Source organism: Ursus americanus, chromosome 3 (assembly GCF_024610735.1).
Source record: "Ursus americanus isolate L20-20 chromosome 3, mUrsAme1.1.p, whole genome shotgun sequence".
Classification (NCBI taxonomy): domain Eukaryota; kingdom Metazoa; phylum Chordata; class Mammalia; order Carnivora; family Ursidae; genus Ursus; species Ursus americanus.
Genome location: NC_142129.1, coordinates 28,017,492 through 28,039,830, shown reverse-complemented (window position 1 = coordinate 28,039,830; position 22,339 = coordinate 28,017,492). Strand labels below are relative to the sequence as shown.

Here is a 22,339-nt window from a genome sequence, read left to right as displayed (position 1 = left end):
TATAAACACCAATTCGTGAATTTCAGATGCACAGCTCATTTAAGTGCTTGGGGTAGAATACCACGCAGGTGTCAACCCTCCATATTTCAAAGCTTGAAGATTAACCTCATGTACAATATGGTGACCTAACAGTTCTTCATTTGAAAGAAATCTGAAAAATAATCTCTGATACAGCCTAAGTGTGAGAATAACCCAGCGGGATTTCCACTTCTTCATTTCTTAATGAGTTTTTTGATAATGAGAGGTGACTTTGCCAGTCACTCTGGGCTCTATTATGGCTAATTTGACTCCACTTCACTCTCCTTGTTAATTATTAACACTAGCCTTTTTATCCTCATGAGACCACATTCCAATTTTTCTTTTTTCGATTTTTATGAGCCCATCTTTATGAAGGTGAAAGTCTTGGAGAATAGGTTTTCACTTAGTGGAGAGCCCGAACATTTATTATTCGTTTAGGCAGAGACGCTGCGACATTGATTATATAAGCACGGGAGTTCTTCAGGATGGCGTTAATGTGCTAGCAATGTGAAAAGGCTGTTAATTAAAGAAGAAGCACCGTGGTATTTTTCACTTGGGAATCCGTCCCCAAAAGAATGGTCATTTGCCACTTGCTAACATATCCACAGATTAAAAGGTGACTAGCTCCAAGGGTTTGCCTTTCAGTAGTGCTGAAAGAAATGATTTGTGCCATTTGCAGATGGCTCTCATTTGTCAGAAGCGGTCACTTGCCGTATCTATTATCGACAGGACAATTGCGGAAGACAGCATGCAAGGGTAGAATCTATTTGTACTAGCTTTTTAGTCGCACAGCATCATTTAACTATCATGCTAATTGCTTCGTTATGAAAACATTTATTTTCCCTCGATTTTAATACAACTCTTTCTCAAGACTGTTTCCTTAGATACCATTTAAAGTGATTACCCATTTAATTATCTCTTTAGTTGGGGGGAGTGGGTCAGGGTGGACGGAGGTAGGATGGAGGGACAAGCAGGAGCTCAGTCTTTTCTGGACAGAAATGAAGGAGCCGGAGTTTGTTTTCATCATCAGTCCTGCTCTGGGAATCAGTGGGTGAGTCTGTGAGGGGCGGGAGATTGGGGACAGTTGCTAAAATTATGGTGCAGCTGGTACTCTTCCCGTGAGGAAACACCACGTTTCATCTCCAAGGGCTCTTAGGGCTAAGACTTTCCCTAATCATGTCCAACTCTAAGGAAAGACGCATGCCCCGACAGAATTTTCTCCTCCTTAAAATAGAAACCGAATTTGCTGTTTTGAATCTTCTCCCCCACTTCTTAGCTGAGTCCCTGGCATTCTCATCATGGACGTTTTGTAACGTATGCGATAGGACCACATATCCCATTCTCTGCTTCTCTCTGTACCCTTTCACCAACTCTCTTCCCCTGCCCCCACAACTCAAGGACCTTCTGAGAATTTTCTAAGGTAAAAATAAAACTTCAAGCAATTTCCTATCTTTCTTTAAAAGATTATATTATTTTATAAATGCCCCAGCACCTGCGTTTGTTAGTACAGATCCCCCACTGAACTGGAGACGACCACGTGAGCACCTCCCCCCGCGGTCCCCATCAGCAAGCTCCTGCCTGGGCGCATCGCCTCTTAGGGATTTAGTTTCCTCGCCTGGAAGGCGAAGCACTTTGTCGAAAATCCTGTCCATTTTCCAGAAGATACACATCTATTTTAAAATATCAAAGCATCAAGATTTTAATAAAAGAAAGATGGTAAACTATCAGTGGGGACATCTGAACTATTCATTGAAAAACAACACCCCAAACAACTTGGCCACCAGGTTTTCAAGGCACAAATAAAGTAAAAATTCTAACTAATACCCCCAACTACTTGGAGATGTGTTAGTAATTTTTATTTTGGCAAAGCAAACATAAGCATGCAACATTATGGTCAATCACAACCATTTAAAATCTATATAATTAGTTGTACAGCACATGTGAGGTAACAGCAAACACTGTTACTTAGCAAAATACTTCCTCTTCGAAGACTGAACCTTCGGAGCAGTCTGTTTCTATCACTCCTGGCAAAAGCTGTAATTAATTAGAATTTGGGCTATAATGTTAATTGGGTCAATGTGGTAGAAGTGGTCATGCCATGGCAGTGATGTAAGGCTCCTTCTTTCTACGTGGGATTAAAGGGACAGAAGTTTTATGTTTTCCTAAAGCTTTCCAAAAAGGTCAATATGGGGGCAGCGAAAGGTTGACATTTAACACTTGGACTGAGTTCACTAAATCACCACCTGAATATTGCAGGAATTTAATAAAACAAGCACATAATTATTAACAAAATTCTTCATTATTATCAAGAGCGATATCAATAGCAAAAAAAGAATATGTTTTACCAATTATTAAGATGCTCGGTGGTCTTGGCTTTGGATAGTAACTGGTGAGTTTGAGGTGAAAGTCACTACATTCTATTTCAATTCCCCAGACTCTCCCGCACTCCTGATACCAAAAGGAAATTATGGCACTGGGGAACTTTTCTATTTACCTCACTACATGGAGGAGCTGTTTTTCTCTGAAATAATTGATGTTTTTTCAATTCTGTTAATCACTGCAAAATCAAAGCCAAGATCTAGACTTACCCCCATGCTGACTCGCTCAAAAGAGATCAGTAACAAATGCTTCCATGTTTTAACTGAATCACGTATGACAAAACAACATAACAACTATACGTTATGCATTTAATAGTAGCCGATGCCATAGACATGGCTTTCAACAGGAAAGGGAGTAGGCAACTCTTTTGAATTAAATATTTGCAAGTCTAGATAAAAATTAAATTTCTGCTATTCTCATTTTGGTGATTTTTTCCCCCCACGGTTCCACCGAAAGTGGTTTATTGCTTTAGAACAAGATAAGATGATTTCAGAACTTTTGTTAGTGAAGAAAAACTGTTAGAACTTGAAAACTTTTCTGTAACATTATTTTTCAGTCGATGGAAGTAGGCACTTCAACACAGAAAACTTCCTGCCTGCGACCGCATGGAGTGTGAGCTGTCCAGCTCGATATAGCTAAGGGCTTAGAAGCGGGGCTTGTGCTCGCAGCCGGTGCCCCGAGTGTCAGGGCTGACCTCCTTGCCCTAATGCCCACGGCACTCCCTCTTCTCCAGCACCCACTCCTGGCTCTTCCTCACCACCCCACGCCCTGCAATCCTGTGCAGAACCCCATTTAGGTGTGTTTGTTAGGTGTTGTCTATGGGGCAGGCAGGAGGCCAGGCTACTTTTGGGGCAATGCAGGCCAGGATGAGCTCATGGGAGCCTGGCACTAGCCAAGGAGAGCCAGAGGTCCCATGCCCAGTGCTGCCACTTCACACCCTAGTCTGGCTGTGGGGTCAGCAGGCCTGGTACAGACCAAGTGGGGGCTCCCAGCAACTACAGATGTCTGAGACAGGAAAACAAAGCTGCCAGCTCGTGGCAGCCCCAACAATCATCCTCAAGGGCTGATCTTGGCCTCCAACCCTGGCTGAGGAGAAAAGGGAGCTCCCGCCGCCATCGCCCCATGAGAGAGAGGCATTTTAGCGTTTAGTGTTCTTGCATTTTAGCGTTCTTGTTGATATACTTTCATAAATTTACACTTGCAATGCAGGAACTCTTCTTAAAAATAAATATTAAAGGATGGTAATTCACTGGAGTTGCAGTGGGGGTTCCCCTGGCAAAATTTCTAAGAAGTCTACGCTTATTTTCTCCATAAATAAATCCCAGTATGTTGAATAAGTTAAATCATCTTTACTGTTTGACTGTGAACATTGGTAAGTGCCCCATCTTTGAATAAACTCCCCAATAAATCTAAATACGGTCAATTATTGAGTTTTTGTGCAAATGGAGAAAGCAATGCTAGAAATAAGCCTATGCTTATTTACTTTCAGCTAGGGACTTAATGAATAGATGTATTTTTGGCCCAGCTTTATTGTCTTAAGGTAATATTAAACCTGAGTTATTTCTTAGCAGAAAACGAACGATGCTAAAAGACTGGGAAAAGGAGAAGGTCATTTAGAGTCCTCTAGCTGCCAGGAGGGAACCAAAGTACAACTTAAAAGCTGGCTGGTCATCGTTTGCAGAATGAATGATTCACATACAGATAATTTAGTGTGGGGTTAGCGACTTCTGAGAGCAGACATTGTGGTTAAATCTGAATTGGGCAATGGAGCTTAGTTCTTTGGCTTTCTAACAGGATCTTTTGGAAGTGAAATTGGATAGGAGATGAAATTGCTTGAAAGAGTTGAGACTGAAATTTTCACAGACTAATATCTATAATGTTTATTTTGTATCTACTATACGTGAGCTACTATGGGATTAATCCTCACCACCAATGACACTGTAGGTACTATTGTTTTCCTTCCTTTATAGACGAAGAGTCTGACGTCCACAGAGGCTGAGCTGTTGTCAACGCTCAAGTTGCAAGTGGTAGAGACAGATGTGAATCTATCTGGCATCAGCGTTCATGTTATTAATTACTAACAATGACACCTCTCTTCTATAACAGAGGTTCTTAACCTGCTGTCCTAAATCTGACGTCCATGGGAAGGCTAATACTACACAAAATTTCATATTAGTATGGATTCCACTCCCCCGAGTAAAACAGTTTTATCAGAGATTCAAAGGGATGAACAACCAAAGAAGTAAAGGAGTGATAAACAAAACCATAAAAGTAATTTTTTAAAAAGCAAAAACAAATGTAAAGCATGGATTTAAGTTTAAGCCTAGAAGTACACAGTAGGGGTGTCCTGGAAAGAGAGCGCTAAAAAGCTCTGGAGTTTTAAAATACAGCAAGTAGGAAATGTATCACAGGGGGGCTAAGCTCCGTGGCGAGTTAGAGCAGCGTGAGCTGCAGGAAGACAGGGCTGGGGAGGGGCACCTCTCCTGGGGGTCTGGGTTGCTCGGGGCACACTGTGAGCACGGTGTTCTTCACGGCACCACACTCCAGGGCAACACTGAAAAATGGAGTGAGGTCTGGGCCGGGGAAGGTGGAAAGAAGGGTAACGGCACAGAAACCCTATCACGTGAGGAAGAACTGAATGACCTCGCAGCAATGGCTCGGAGAAGAAAATGCACAATCGTAGAACGCTGTTCCATCCATCAAGCAGAACAAGTCAGAACCAGAGGGTAGGAGGAGGCAGAGATCCACTTGGTCTACAATGGGAAAAACTGTATAGAAGAGGTAACTGGTGACGCTTTGATCACTGCAAGTGTTCACGCAAAGGCTGTCAGCAGTAACCAAAGTTGGGTTTAAGGGAAACTTCAAAAAGAGTCATTGTAGGAAAGGCCTAGGAATCTGTATGTTAAGAAATGTCCCTACGAAGTCCTGATGTAAAACTAGGTTTGTTCCGGCCGCTAGGATACCACACATCAGAAAATTCACAAACATTATTGCATGGAAAGAAATGTCTCAGCAGAGGACCTTTACATTCTCTTAAATTTCTCAATACTGAGAGAGCAGCCCATACCACACAGCAATGTTACACCATCATCTATGGAAGTAAATTCCTCCCAGGCAAACAATATTATCAGAATGCATATTAGAAACCTTAACAAAGCAGGAATTCCTAGAATTATGACATATTTCTAAGGTGTCTTTCAGAGATGTAAGTATTCTCAAGTGCTTTAGAAATGCTAACTTTTGAAGATTTTCTGATTCACAAGGTGCAATGAGAAAGATGTCCATGTTAGCAGGAGGGTAGAAACAAGAGGAATTTCAGAGACCAGGGGAGCAAGGTGGGCATGTTACTGGTTCCCCCCAGAACCCCACCTGAAAAAGTCAGGGAGACTGAGCAGACACTAATGTTATCTATGTCAATCTTGTGGAGTGAGTGTGAGAGCTCTGTAAATACACATTCACACAACATTCTCTCCGTCCCTCCCCATTTTATATACTAAAGAAAACGTGAGTGCTTACTGTCATTTCTGAGGAAATTATTGAGCAGTTGGAAAAGAGGAAAACTATCCCAGGAGTCTTGAGGTTGGGCCTCCAGTGCAGTATCCATATCTACTGTGAATAAAGCCCAAAATTTCTCCGCATGCTCTGCCAGTAAGTCAGGCCACCAGGCAAATGCCTGTAAGAGGATAAAGAAACAATGTAAAATTAGATTACTTCTTAGAAACACAAATATTGTGCCACCTGAAAACATGTCACTGAGAATGAAATTGTAGAATGTTGTAGAACAGGATACCACATTTTAAAATATTTCTACTCACAAAGAGATATTAGAAATACATAAAATATTATGGTTATGTTTAAATTATGAGCTACTAAAAATTTTTCCTTTTTTAAGTATTTTTCAAATGTTCTAGATTAAACATGTATTTTTAAAGTGAAGCAATAAGTGTCATTTTGCATTTTAATTCTATTTTCGATTTCGTATTTTATTCAATGCCAAATTTGCTTATTTAAAATTTGTGTATAAAATGTCTTCCCACATTCAAAAAATAGTACTTTTTATTTGTAGTACTTTTTAAAATAAATCTAAGGTCTAAAGCTCAAATACACTTTCATAGAGAGGGATTTCCAGACCCTCCAATGTACATTAGGTACTGTAGGTAGGTAGTCTTATCAAGTCTCACATAGCCTCTCTGATGCTGAGCATTTTAATTTCACAAGTCTTGGAATTGCATATATGACTACATATGTGAATATTTTAATTTCTGCCTCTTAAATTAGACTGTAAACACTACAAAGACAAGTCTGTATATATTGTTTATTACTTTATACTCAGCTGGTTATTTACTGGTGCCTTTTAGATAATGGTAATAATCACCTTAAAAAATCTGCTGTTTAGAGGAGTGAAAATAACATTTACTTTTTAGAAAGTTCTTGAAAACAATGTGGTCTGATGATGGATCACAGCACCAACACCACCTGCCCATGGAACCTAGCAGCAGGCCCAATTTCCCGGGGTCCCTGCCAGCCAGCTGGCCCATAAACCCTACCAACCACAAAATTGCCAAATTGTTCCCTAAACTGCTAAGTAGATAAACATGACTGTAAATAATGAGTTTGGGTTTTGTAAAGAAACATCAAATCCAAATCAGATAACTCATACTGAAATACGAAGTTTTAAGTGTCTTTTTCCCTCAGATCTATTTGATTTAAATAAAGGAGCGAACTATAACATAGGAAACTGTAAGATTTTGAATGTGGCATACATTTTAGAAGTTGGTCCAGTTAATTAAAAATACCTTTAACAGAGAGTCAAGTTTCCTAAGAAATGCATATTTAGATAAATAGGAGAAGACACTTACAGCCAGTACGTTCTTCTTCCCAGAGCCTTAGCTGGGACTAATGTCAACAGAAAATTTAATATAGCAGTCTTGTATTTTAAGCTCAAGCTTTTGGGGATACAATCTCAGGGCTTCTTTAACGTGCAAACTGTAAATATAACTGCCATTATATGGTAATGGGAGTTAACGAATGTAGAGTTCTCATGTAAAGATTAGAACATACTTTTTTCTTAGTCCTTCAAGGACAGACTTTCAAAGTATTTGATTCTACTAATCCCATGCTACAGTGAATAGACTGATTACTCTTCACTTTATAAACGTTGCTGGGCTATGTCAAATCTGATACCAACTGATCAAGTTGTGAGTTTCAGTTATGGATGAAAACTGTCTCAATTCAACTTTTATTACCCTCATCATGAGTATGCAGGGTGTTAACAAAAGCTTTTTTTTAAAAATCACAAAATGGAGAAATATTAATAAGAACTATTACCAGAAAAATTTGTTAATGGACACACAGTATAGAAGAAGTAAATTCTCATATCAATAACATAATGTGTGCTTGGGGGGGTAGTAAAAGTGTACTGTTTTTGTGTGTGATCAAATTTAAGTTGTTACCACTTTAAAGTAGACTGTTATAAGGTCTGGAGTCCAGTTAAAAGGTAAATCCTTGCCTTAAGAATAGTTACTTTAAGTGTAAATGAATTAAACTCCCCAATCAAGAGACACAGACTGAATGAATAAAACAAGATCCAACTATATGCTTATGAGAGATTTTAGATTTAAGGACACACACAGGCTGAAAATGAAGGAATGGTAAAAGATATTCCATACAAATGGTAACCAAAAGAGAGCAGGGGTGATTATACTTGCATCAAACAAAACAGACTTTAAGTCAAAAACTGCCATAATAGAAAAAGCGGGTCACTATAAATGATAAAAGGGTCGATTTACCAGCAAGATAAAACAATTATAAATATATATGCACCCCACCTCATAGCACCTAAATATATAAAACAAACATTGACAGATCTGAAAGGAGAAACAGAAAGCCATACAATTACAATAGGAGACTTCAATAGTACACTTTCAATAATGAACAGATCTCATCCAGTTGGGAAATTAATAAGGAAACAGCAGATTTGAATAACACTATAGACCAAATGGATCTAACAGATAGATCTCAACATTCCACCCAACATTTGCAGACTGCACGTTCTTCTCAAGCACACACAGAACAATACCCAGGATAAATCACATGCTAAGTCACAAAAAACTCAACTTTTGAAATCATCCCAACGGCAGTGGAATGAGATTAGAAATCAGTAACAAAGGGAAAACAGAAAAAAATCACAAATACACGGAGATAAACAAGACACTCTTAAATGACCATTGGGTGAAAGAAGAAATATAAGGGAAACAGAAAATATCTTGAGACAAACAAAAATGAAAACACAACATACCAAAATTTACTAAGAAGGAAGTTTATAGCAATAAGCCCTTATATTAAAAAAGAAGAAAGATCTCAAATTACCACCTCATGTCATACCTCAAGAAACTAGAAAAAGAAGAACAAACTAAGTCTGAAGTCAGGAAAAGAAAGAAAAATAATTAAGATTGGAGCTCAAATAAATGAAATAGAGAATACAAAACAACAGATCAATGAAACAAAGAGTTAAGTTTCTTAAAAAATAATATCGACAAGACTTCCGACTAATAAAAAGACATAAAATGCAAATAAATAAGATCATAAATGAAAGAGAGGACATCACAACTGACACCACCGGAACAAAAAAGATCATAAGGGACCATTATCCAATGATTTCTTGAATATGACACAAAAAGCACAGACAACAAAAGCAAAAATACATAAATAGGACTACATCAAACTAAAAAGCTTCTGCATGGCAAAGAAAACCATCAACAAAATGAAAAGGCAACTTATGGAATGGGAGAAGATATTTGCAAAAAGTTTATCTAATAAAGTGTATAAAGAACTCCTACAACTCAATAGCGTGAGAACCCCAAATAACCTGAATAAAAGATGGGCAAAAACCTGAATGGACATTTCTCTGGAGAAGACTTACAAGCGGCCAAGAGCTATATGGATCATCATTAATCATAATATGATTTTCAAATGCACATCAAAGCCACAATGAGCTATCATCTCACACCTAATTAGGATGGCTATTATTAAAAAAAACCCCAAATGGTAAGTTTTATTGAAGATGTAGAGAAAAGACAAGTCTTGTATACTGTTGGTGAGAATGTAAATTGCTATAGCCACTATGGTAAACAGTATGGAGATTTCTCAAAAAATTAAGAAGAGAAGTACCATGTGATCCAGCAACCCCACTTCTGAGTTTACATCTGGAAGAGTTGAAATTAGAATCTTAAACAGATATCTGTATTGCCATGCTCACTGCAGCATTATTCACAATAGCTAAGACATGGAAGCAACCTAAATATCCATCAACAGATGAATGGATAAAGAAAATATGACATTAATATATAATGGAATATTTTTTCAGCCTTAAAAAAGAAGGAAATCATGCCATGTGCAACAACATGGTCAAGCCTTGAAGATGTTATGCTGAGTGTAATACTCCAGACACAAAAGGACAAACACTACATGACCTCACTTAAATGAGGAACCTAAAATAGTCAGGTCCCTAGGAGCAGAGAGTAGAACGGGGGTTTCAGAGTGCTGAGTCTACGGCCATGCCACCCTGAACGCACCCGATTTCGTCTGATCTCGGAAGTTAAGCAGGGTTGGGCCTGGTTAGTACCTGGATGGGACAGGGTTGACTACCTCGGGGGAGTGTGAAACAGGGAGGTATTAGTGAAAGGGTACAGAGATTTGGTTATACGACACAAACAAGTCTTAGAGATCTACAGCACAGTATAGGGCCTATAGCTTACCGCTATTATTATATACTCAGTGTTATGCTTAGAGGTTACATCTTGTGTTAAGTGCTCTTATCATACACAAAAAAGTAATGTGGATTTCTCTGGCTATCCCATCTCAGTTTTAATTTGCATTTCTCTAATTATGAAAAGTTTGAACATTTTTTTCATATTTTTAAGGGCTCCATACTGTTTTTAGTGAATTGTTTTTCAGGTCTTTCCCCACCTTAACTTTTTTTTTTTGGTTATTAAGTAAACTCTACACCCAACATGGGGCTTGAACTCATGACCCCAAGATCCAGAGCCACACGCTCTATGGACTGAGCCAGTTGATGCCACACTTTCTCTCCTTTTAAAATTTATCTTTTGCTGGCGTTACAACATTTTAACCAAATAACTACAAAACATTCACACTTCCGTGCTATAGAAATTTTTATTATTCTTCCAATCCAAATTTATCACTTAAAAAAGAATTCATCATACTATAGCCAGAGAAGTCAACATTTACTTTCAAGAACTTTCTAAGAGATACATCGTTGTAAAACTTCATTTAATTTCTTCGAATGTAAATTATATTAAAACCACACAATAGTCAAACCACACACACACAAAAAAAGGATTATAAAATATCAACGCATTGGGTATTTTCTTTTTCTTTTTTTTTTAAGATTTTATTTATTTATTTGAGAGAGAGAGAGAGAGACAGCTTGAGCGGGGCGGGGGGGGGGCAGAAGGAAAAACCCTGATGAGTGTGGAGCCTGATGTGGGAGCTGCACATGGGGCTGGACGTGGGGCTGGGTGCGAGGCTCCATCCCAGGATCCCGGGATTGTGACCTGAGCTGAAGTCAGGCGCTTAAGCAACTGAGCCGTCTAGTCGCCACATCACATTGGATATTTTCTTAAAAACTTTTATCACAAGAATAATGTCCAATATATTAATAAAAAACATCACCATGTGATGAATTAATGGATGGCAAATATAAGAAACTGTTGCCTACAGGAAGAATACAAAGACTGTAGAGTTAGGGACATTTAATGCCCAGCTCAACATTCAGAACTTCAACTTCACTGCTACAAATATATAAATGTGAAAAACTACTGGGAATGCTATGCACTATGTCATGAGCTATTGCTCTTTCAAAATATTATCTTCGAATCCTTTTTAACCATCTACTAAAATGGGCATATGACAATGTAGAAGTAAACAAATAAAACAGTGTAATTTCATTACATATGTCTTGCTGTTGTCTTTGAGAGCTGCAGCAGTGACTGACCTGACACTCCAGGTCAAGCAGGAGAGAAACTAGTAAAAATGCAGTACGGGGCATCTCGGTAGCTCAGGTGGTTAAGTGTCCGACTGCTGATTTTGGCTCAGGCCATGATCTCAGGGTCGTAAGATGGAGCCCCTCATTGGACTCCATGCTGAGCATGGAGCCTGCTTAAGATTCTCTCTCTTTCTCCCTCTGCCCCTCCCTGCTAGTGCGTGCTCTCTCTTAAAAAAAAAAAAAATTCAGTACTGCAAAGTAAGACCATTTCAAAGTCTCACTTCTAGCTTACAACCAATGCTTTTTCAAAAGATTAAAATTAAGAAAATAACAATGTTAGGTCAGGATTGTTTCCAGACTCGGAAAAATGTCCATAGCTCTTTTTAAAGTGAACTTGGAAGACAAAGTTACAGTGGGGATGAAATAAAATGGAACAGAATTAAAAAAAAAAAAAAAGTCGGGGTGCCTGGGTGGCTCAGTTGTTAAGCATCTGCCTTCAGCTTGGGTCATGATCCCAGGGTCCTGGGATCCAGCCCCACATCGGGCTCCCTGCTCAGTGGGCAGCCTGCTTCTCCCTCTCCCACTCCACCTGCTTGTGTTCCCTCTCTCGCACGCTCTGTCAAATAAATAAATAAAATCTTAAAAAAAAAAAAGAAAAAAAAGTAGCTTCCGGATGGCAAAATTTTGCCATCAACTCAAAATTTTCATTATGTTTTACAGAAGTAGATATCTGTGCATCAAATTGTATTCCTAATGAACGTAAGCCAATCTGTGATGAATGCTTATTGTTCTCCTAGAGGTGACTGGAGAAAGCTTTAAGCAATCACAGTCTCTGAAAAGAAAAGGCAAGGGTAACAGGCTGTTACCTTGAGAACGCAGGGCGGATTCTACACACATCCCCTCATCTTTTTTGCCATCCTGCTGGGTGTCAGTCATCTCATGCTGGACTGTCAGTAAGCGGAGAGGCTGTATAATGTCCTCCCTCGAGGACCACTTCATGGGAGACGGTAGAGGCTCCTGACATCAGGGTCTCCACCAGGGAGGAGGAAACCCCACTCAGAAACGCTCCCATCAGTAGGGCGCCAACCAAGTCATGATTATCTGGGTTAAAGTCACCCTGGCTCTAATGCTAAGCCACTAATTAGTGTAAATGAGACGGCAGAGGCAGAAGGCAATGTTTAATTTGATTAGGAGGAAAGTACAAAACAAAACTTGATTACAATCCTTTAGCCAAACCATTTCTATCAAAGTTCTAACAATAAAAAAAATCTTACGCAGTGAAAACAATGTATGTGGCAAGGTGACAATACTTTGAAAGCTGTATTTGTTTTCTGATTGTCATTGGACACAGTGGCAGGTAAGAAGGGAGCCTGACACTGGAAGTGAGTACTGAGCTTCTGCACTTAGTGGGGAGACTTGAGAACTCCTGGGCAGATCAGTTCCCTGGGTGCATTTCCATTTCCACATCTGCACACTGGCAATAATAATACTTGTCCTAACCTCTCCTCTGGTTGCTGTTAAAATTCAATGAATATGAAAATCTCCTGATCTAGAAAAGTAAAAAAACTAATCATTACCAGTAATTACAGAAATGAGCTGAAATCGATACAGATCTTATAATGTGAGTTTAGATGTTTTACATGCCAAGTATTGTTCTAAAGGCTTTTTATGTGTCATGTTATTTAACCCTCGAAACAACCCTTCTGAAAAGGTAGATGCTATAACTATCGTTATTTTCTACAGTAGCAAACTCAGATTAAACGACTTGCCCAAAGTCAAATAGTTGGCAGGTGGCAGAACAATAACTGAATACGGGTCAGCTGGAGTGCAGAGATCAGGCTCTTAACACATGTAGACTCTTCTTCATTAAGAATATATAGCACATTACCTGTCCGTCTATCTGTATGTCTATCATGTTTTGCAGATCACACCACTGTTAATGTCCTGATTTTTTCTTGCAAGAGCATCTATAAATATCTTATTTCTTTATATCTTTTCTAATTTCTTTGAGGGCAGGGGCTTTTCATTACTTTTACCCTCACCATATAGCCAAAATTTGTCATTTACAACAACAAAAAAGAGGATGGCTCATAAATGAGCAAAAACAGTGAATCTGATTTGGGGATGCCATATGTGCTCATTTTTTCCCCAGGAAAAGATCAGTTCGCAATCCTGTATTTCGTAGATGATCCTGAAAGCTCAGGAGATAGTCTAGTGTGTAGGATAACCCCCGGCCCCAATATACACACACACACACCTGGCTATGTAACACTGAGGGGCCATATTCTAGAAATATGTAAGCTCTTTTTAGGAACCAGTAGAATAGACTAGACGGTGACACCTAAGCCACTGTCAGACTAACCATAAGATTTTACAACTCTTTCAATTCAACAAAATCTCTCCCTAGTTGGGTTCATACATGAATATAAATATTGAAGTAACCAAGTATGATGATAAACTGAAAATACTTTAAAGCGTATATCAGGGTAAAATAGTACTCTTATTGTTATGTATTATTATATATATTACATATATAGTATTAAAAATTACTAAATAATTAACAAACATTTTTGGTAGGATATTTATGCCCATGAAGTTCATTTGAGAGTCCCTGCTGCAAATGGAATTCTGCCTCCATAACTCTGCCACCTAAAAAAATCTTGCTGGTCACCTTCTTCCACAACGAGGGACATTTGTTCGACCAGAGGCTGATCTAACCCGAAACCTAAAACCACCCTTAAAAATGTGGGTTTATCTCACTAGCGGCTATCCAGTGAGAAATGCTATAGCATTTGTATAATGCTATGTAATTAATACAAATTCAGTTGTTGAGATTACTGTAATTTAGTTAGTAGTAGGTAATAAACAGATCTTGTTCATGAACAAATAACCAGACTTTAAGATGTTCCTTAGATATACACGCTAACGAGAAGAGCAAGGTCACAACGCACAACACACGGGAAAAAATATCAAATACCCTTTCTCTTCCTGTTAGAATCCATCCAGAAACATAATCTGGTGCAGATACTGACATTCATGTGTGTGAGCATACGTGCAAATAGGTGTGTCCACGCTGAACTCCTTTCCTGTTCTGCCTTTGTTGCTGCAGGAGCCTGGGGCACGGGCAGCTCAAGTGCAAGGCGAATCAACTACGTGCAGCGAGCTGAGAGCCAACTATGCTGCAAATACCCAATTTCTGCCAAACACCCTTTTTGCTTACAGTGTCACTGACATGCTGGACAGTGTTACATTTAGACTATTTTAGGGACCTTAAATCTAGACTCTGCTGTAATAATAACCAACAAAGTAGCAACTTGAGCTGTGCTTGTGTTGACCCGGTTTCTTCCCTCACCCCTCTCCTGATATTTTCAGGACTCCATCCCCGTTGGCAGGGTGCTAGGATACACCAGGCAGCAAGGAAAGAAAGAGAAGGAATGGAAAGGGACATCTCCAGGCTCGCACCATCAACGCTCCTGCATTTACATCCCTGCTGTGATGCCCGGTATGAAACTTGGCAGCAGAACCAGGGTCAGACAACCATGGCACCCCTCTACTGAATGAGAAATAACAATGTAGTTCACTGCAAAGTGCCCAGGTCTGGAGTCCTGCCACCGACCACCTGTGCACGTGTGGCAAGTTGCTCAACCTTCCTGGGACTTTATCAGTTTTCTTATCAGTCAAATGGTATATATGAAGACGGTGTGCTGGTGAGAGCCCAAGGCTTTCTCATTAGCATCTGGGACCTCCTGCTGTCATCAAAGCGAGGGGCCTTTGGATGGACAGTACACAGATCGTTTTGCCTACATTCTGGTCAGGCACAGTCTAGACACTGGAACGTGGAGACAGCCTTAAAGATTTTCTGGAAAGGATCTTAAGCTATCTTTTTAAAGAGAAAACAAATCAGAAAAAAGCCTGAGAAGAGGTTGAGCGGCCGTACAAGAGAAGGGAGGATTGTCTTATAAGCCAGTCACTGTCAAAAATGTGAAGGACACGAAAACTGCTTGACTGGGAAACTGCTGAAAGATCAAAACAACCTCTTAGCCCTGAAAGTAAACTGCCATTGTGAGAGAGGTAGAACAAAAGTAAAAGAAGCCTGCACAGGAGCCAATGGGAGGGCTCTGTGAGGCAGACATGTTGACCTCCACCAACGGAGCCGAGCTGGGTGCTCTCTCACGGAGTGAAGCGACCCCAGCTTGAACATCCAATCCAGCAGGATAAAGATCAGTGCAGAGTTCAGCCTCCTAATTCACTCTGGAAATGACTTCAGAATCAGACCAATTCACTCCCCAGTATTGTTCAGAGAAAAAGTTGGATCTTCTGGTTAAAAAAAGAAAAAGGCCGGGCATGTGGCTGGCTCAGTCATTAGAGCATGTAACTCTTGATCTCGGGGTCATAAGTTTGAGCCCTGTTGTTGGGTGTAGAGAATACTTAAAAAGATAAAATAAAAATCTTAAAAGAAGAAGGCAAAAAAAAAAAAAAAAGAGAAAACCGAATTATCAAAATCCTTTCAGCTGGCCTTAATTATGCATGCAATTATTAATAAGACACATTTACCAAAACACTGTAAGTGTAAGCCCATTCCAAGAAATAGTCTTTAATTGGAAGGAGAAATAAGTTGGCTTTAAAATTAACTATAATCAAAGTGGATTCTATCTAACCTTCACTAAGAGAGTTATTCCATGCTAGAAAAATAGTGGGAACAGTTTCACTCACCTCTCTTCCCTGATGGAATCCAAGAATTTGTAAGCATTGGGGGATGGAAAATGCCAAAGTGTTACAAAGCATTTTTAAAAGAGGTCATTATAATAGCTCTATACTTCAGCAAACAGTAGAACGATATTCATGAGTTATGATTATCTCTGTTCAATAAAGTCAACCATATTTTTGTGGATTAGAAAATATTATTTACATTTTAATTGTGTTTGGATACATTATCTTTAACAAGCATTTAGTCATTGCATGGAGTAGACAACATTTAATAATGTTTAAGAGAAAGGAAAGTAATTATTTTCCTTATGAGGGCAGGAAAATTAAACAGTATTTCTGTGAAATGTATGGGAATATTAGATGTACCTGTTTAGGTGAAATATACTGCAACTGAATACCCAATCAGAAATAATTTTTAATTCAAAAGGTCTAATACTCTGATGATAATGCCTTTTAACAAAAGACAAAGACAACACACACATATATTTTGTCATATAATCATTCTCATTGTAACATAGCTGTAGTACCAGCCTAGAAAAGATCCTCATGGGGATTCATTTCAAATTATTGAAGCAGCTGTTTCTTCAGTTTAAAATACAATATCCATAGCAAGTTCACACATGACAGATGCAAGGTAAAAACTAGATTCCATAGTGTGAGCTAAAAGCAGATGTTTTGAATGATCATATTTATAACCAGACACCATAAATCTTAGTTACCTATAGTAAGGTTTCATGAATATTCTTTTTTAAGAATTTGCTTAAAATGTACTTCTTATAGTTTCTTATATTTTTGAGAACTTGGCTTCATTACATACAAATATTCTATAAATTCTTAAGTATCTGGGCTTTCAAAAAAATTCTTGCCCATTTCATGTGCTTCTTCAGGAATAAAAGTACTGTTAGAGCACTGAAATTGGTTGTATTTATTTAATTCCATATATTTTCCCCACCCAAGTCATTCCAATTTTAGTACATGTGCTGCCAAAGCTGGCACTCCCCACCCAACTCAAAGTCCTAAAACTTTTTTAAAAAATAAACTCAAGACTATTTGGAAGAGTTTTAGGAAAGACTATTAGACAGACTTTAGAGTCTTAGAATAAGCAGTTCGCCTGGTGAAATACTACTCCATAGACTGAATGTTAATATATGATTAAAACCTTAGAAAAGTATGAACAATGCAGGCTTAGTGAAAATTTAAAGAAAAGTTTGATGGTAAGAATAAAAGACTAGTTATCAGTCATGCTAGTTATGGATGTCTTGTTTTTCATTCTGGTACAGTTTATCACTACTTTTCCTTTTGCACATTAATTTACATTTCTAGACTAAAGTGGTCATGGCACAGGGGGAGAAGCAAGCAATCTGGCGTCATGAGATGGGGTTTGTGCTCCAGCTTTGCTTCCTGCTACTGGTACATCTTTGGCAGATCTCATAAGCTCTCCCGTGTTCCATGACTGTTGTCAGGAATAGATAATAAATCATATATATAGACAACCCCTTTGTAACATATAGGAATTGTGTTTCAAGAACTGCACAAATGTTCTCCGTCTTTTACAGGTAAATGGCCAGATGTATATCACAGTCTACGGGCAGGGCACCTCAGTGCTGTTCCCACTACGGCAAAGCATTATAGGTAGCTTTACAGGACAGGTAAAGCAAGTCATCACCTCTGCATGATGCTCTTCATTCTGCTGTAAGACTTCTATGCAGAGCTCTGCGAGATGAAGAACCTCTTCCAGCTTTCGAGCAGGAGGTGCCTGGTTCATGGTCTCTATGTTAAAAAGAAATCATAATAATGTTACCTTGAAAATAAAAAGCCAAACATATTCCAATTTGCAATGAGGAGACCAGGGTGTTGAAATAGAATAGAAAGCATGTTTTCGAGAAATAAGAAATGCAAACAACCCCCCCCAAAAACAAATAAATACATTCTTAAAAAAAACCAACCCAAACAGTTCACCAGATTGCAGAAAATATTTCACCCACAAAGCAATCACAGGGAACTGCAAGTGCTGTGCCATTTAATATAGAAGAACTAACAGGTGCATCAGCACATTAGATGCTCAACTTCTGCAACAAACGAGTTCTCATTCTCCTCAAGGTCGGAAACACAAAGAGAGCAGATACCACAGTCTTTTCCTTCTCTCTGTATTGTATCGCCAATACAATACCATTCTTACCAGATGAGTCATTCCTGACATTAGCAAAAACCATGCTTTTTTGTTGCTACTTAAATTCTCAGCCTGAAATGTCTATATAGTTTATGTTGATCTTCAATTCAAGAAGTAAAAAGTCACCTAAAACACTCTGATAACCTTCGATTAACTGATTTCCTCCCCTCCTTCCCTATCCACCACTAGGTCACCCTCTCCCCTCCTCTAACTGGAGAGTGGTGGGGAGGCACGCTTTAAAGCTTCAGGTTCTTTCAGCATCAAAGCAAACTGGTATAAAAAGGCCAGGCCACAATGAGATTAAGTGAAGCTACCTGAAATTCAGCAACAGAGAAGGAAAAGCAGTTGATTTTACAGATGTAACAAACTGGCAGAAATCAGAGGGGCCCTGTGTAATGAAACCATTTCAAAATTGAATGTGAAGAACAGAGTTTTCAATAAGGACATTGAAGATAAACACTGTCTTACATTCATGGACTCTTTGTCTCAGGAAGGAGGTTGTAAGGAAGGGAAATAAAATTTTCAGAAAAAGAGCTTTTTCTGTGGAACCTAAGTTTTGTTTTTCAGCAATGGCTCTTTTCCTTCAACTGCTTCCTAAAACTTCAGCCTTAAATTTGGAGGATACTCTTCCATTTGCTTGTTTCCAAGGGATATACAATGAAGCAGTGAAACATTGCTTATGGCTGGTGCTTGTTCATTAAACATTTACTGTAAGTTTAATATAGGTCACAGTGGGGTTTCTATCTCCCTGCCCAGCACTCATCCTTCCGAACTTTCTCGCAGGATGGAAAGCCACTGCTTCTCTGCAACAGGGATCAAGAGCAGAAAACCAATCCGCCAAACACCACCTAATTGAGTGTGCCTATAATGTTCTTAGCTGTGAGAAGTGGGAGGAGGTATAAGCCATGCCCCTGATCTTAAACGGCTCAGACTCCAAAAATCACTACTGAAAGAATCCTTAGACATCAACTATCCAATCTTCCATCTGTTTCATGATCACTTCAACATCCTCAAAAGAGGGTGAAGTCAAGGAGGCTCATGACTTTGCAAGACAGTCTGCTCCATTTGGGGGCAGCTCTAGCTACTAAAGTCTGGTGAGAAAGACAAGATCCTTAAGAAAAGTTTGGAAACACTGTAGAGCAAACATAGCAGTGATGTGGGAGAGGTGAGAACTGCTGAGAGCAAGTTGGTTTGGGGGGAGGAATCAGCAGGAAGGTAGATAGGACCTGAAGCAGGTCCTAAAGGAATAACAAATGACCTGCGTAAGTAGAGAATGGGTTTTTAGAAATGACTGTGTGACAGAGATGTGGTGCATTTCAGAGGAAGGTGATGATGATGATGATGATTACAAATGTTACCATTTATTGAGAGCCAGTTAATGTGTCAGGCATAGCACCAGGCACTTTCCATGCATCATCACACTAATTTCCCCAACAGCTTTAAGTTGTTTGGTTATTTGTCCATATAACTTAGAGATAAGGAAACAAGCTTGGAGAGATGAAGTGCAACAGTTAGCAAGTGGAGAAGGTGAGACCTGAGCTTAATGTGGGCTCTTACCATCTCTGCCTTGCCCTTGCCAGTTGGAGTACAAATGTGCTGGAGAAATAATGGGTGATGAGCCTGAGGTCAGATTGTGGCAGGCTTTAAGTAAGATAATAAGTATACTGGATAACACATTCTATGTATAACTTAGAGCAAGTGTTTCTTTGCAAGGCTTCAGATTAAATTAATTTTAGGAACATGTGTTTGTGGTTGTGTAGAAAAAAGGATTGGTGAGGTTGTGCAACCTGGGTCAGGGCTAGTAAAATAGAGAACTATGGGAAGATGGTAGTGGGAACAGAATAGGAAAGTGCAGGGGTGCTCTGAAGAAAGAATTTGCAAGCCCTTGTGAGTAACTAGAAATGGTAGGCCATAGAGGAGAATGACCCTGAGGATTGGAGCCTGTGTGGCTCAGAGAATGAGGGTACATGGTTGATGACACTAGGGAATGGGTCTTCAATGTGACATGCCATAGATTTGAGGACTAATTTCCAGATATGTATAAATTAATTATCCTAAACTAAAAAGATAAGTAAGCATTGCAAAATCTGCACACACAGGGAGTTAAGATATTTGGATTCTCTGCCTAGATAACTCCTACTCGTCATTGAAGATAGAACTTTAATGTTACCTTAACTGTGGGACCTTCTCAAAGTTCTGGGGCTGAATGAGTTGTTCCTCTCTCTGAGCTTCCCTCTTAGGGGCTTATGAGCCTGTTACTCGACTGTGCCCAAATCAAAGTCAGAAACTGGGTCTCCTTATCTTGTGCTCTCAATAGCACAGGTACCTAATGAATGTTTACTGACAGTGCAAGAACACAATTTTTGGGGAAAAACTGTGTTAAAAGTAAAATCAGTACCCAAGTTATTTCAATTAACTTTGTGTGAGACTGCCAATAGCTCTTCTGTCACTAACACGCTGAAGGTGGACTAGTCAGCAAATCCACTAATGAAATGCAGCTGTAGTCTGAGAACAACGCTCAAAAAACTGATGAATGCTGTATGCTTAAAGTATTAGAGAAAGACTATTTTGTAAAAGAGTTCTCAAAATAATTTTTAATTCTTAAGAGCATATCACTTATATTCCTTAATTTTTCCATCGTTAGATTGAAAGTGGTGAATTAAATTGAGAATTCTCAACCCAAGGGATTTAGAGATTAGGAATAGTTTTAGGGTGTATCCTTAAAATTATATGCTAATTTCTGTGTAGAGAGGCATTGTGGGGAAAAGAAGGATCATAACTTTCAGGTTCTCAAAGTGGTCCTTAAACCAAACAAATGCTAAGAGTCACTGAACCCTAGAATCTCTATAATTCCTTCTAGGTAATAAATTCTATGCTTCCTATAAATATAAATGTTGGGCTTTCGGTACATTGGATTATATTGTCTGAACATATTTCTATGTTTATATCATGTGTTTTTCATAAGGAAATAGAAAGACAACAATATTTGTTTTTATCACAAAAAAAACCCACTTATTTTTCCTACCTACTTTAGTACATTATTTACTGAATCCTTACAATCATTCTGCAAGTTAGATAATTATGGCCCCCATTTCCAGATGAGGAAAAAGAGTTCTTGGAGAAGTTTAAGAAGGTGTCCAAGGTCATACAGGGCACAAGCTGAGATAGGATTAAAATCTACCTCTCATGTCAGATAAGCAGCAATAACACAAAGACTTGAATTTTTTTCATTTTCAATTCTCTGAATAACACACACATACACACACACTAAACTGACCGTATGTATTCAATAGAAACTCCTGAAATGGCTGAAAGCTTGAAGGGTTTATAAAGTCACCATATCCTTAGCCATAAGTATGCAATAATGGAGAAAAATCACAGAAACAACCTGAAAACTTATTTCTGTTTACGTGTGAATATGTCAAAACCAGCTTTTACATCTGACACTATCTTCAGCTCTGAGAGTACCCTGTGTTCTACCGAAACTTAAAAACAGTCTAAAACATTTTATTTTTCCTAGACTAAATTTATTGAGAGGAAGCAGAACTTTGTACTTGAACATAATGGCCACTCTAATACTTTAAATAAATAGCATCTTTATCAAGTACACTGTGTATGCCATCCCTGGCTGTCACTCATTTGACTATTGCCAAGAAGTTTAATGCATTCTATAGCCAGAACTCTATTAGATAACAAGGTTATCAACAGCCCCATTAAAAATCTGAACACTGAGTATTTGAGAATTCCTCCTCAAAATGTTCACTTTCACTTTTTGTAACATTTTCACAGTATTACAGATGTCTCTATATCCTTCAAGCTTCACACCAAGTTGCTGATTGTTGTAATATATTTCAAATAATATTTAAAATGAATATGCCCAGAGTAGTGAAGCTTCTTCATGACTTTCAATGCATTGCTCTTAGGTATGATCTTTCTTCATTTTGGAATACTTCTACTTTTTTACAATAACACTCCTTGGCTTCTCAAAGCAATTCCTTTTAATTATACCTCTGTACATTTAAGAAGAGGTCTCACTAGAGAAAAGGTAGGGAGGTGGG

At 38.8% G+C, this 22,339-nt stretch overlaps 1 protein-coding gene and 1 non-coding gene across 9 annotated transcripts in view; both read right to left on the bottom strand.

Annotated features, from left to right (window-relative positions):
- Window positions 1–22,339, bottom strand: part of CADPS2 (calcium dependent secretion activator 2) — a 513,174-nt gene that overhangs the window by 68,435 nt on the left and 422,400 nt on the right. For all 8 annotated transcript variants that reach the window (XM_087860858.1, XM_087860859.1, XM_087860857.1 and 5 more), the window contains 2 exons: window positions 17,778–17,881; window positions 5,914–6,070 (listed from right to left, as the gene is read on the bottom strand). In XM_087860858.1, the coding sequence (XP_087716984.1) occupies window positions 5,914–6,070; window positions 17,778–17,881 (261 nt within the window). The remainder of the gene's footprint in view (window positions 1–5,913; window positions 6,071–17,777; window positions 17,882–22,339) is intronic.
- LOC123789693 (small Cajal body-specific RNA 20) lies at window positions 3,397–3,533 on the bottom strand. Its single transcript, XR_006778864.1, has one exon.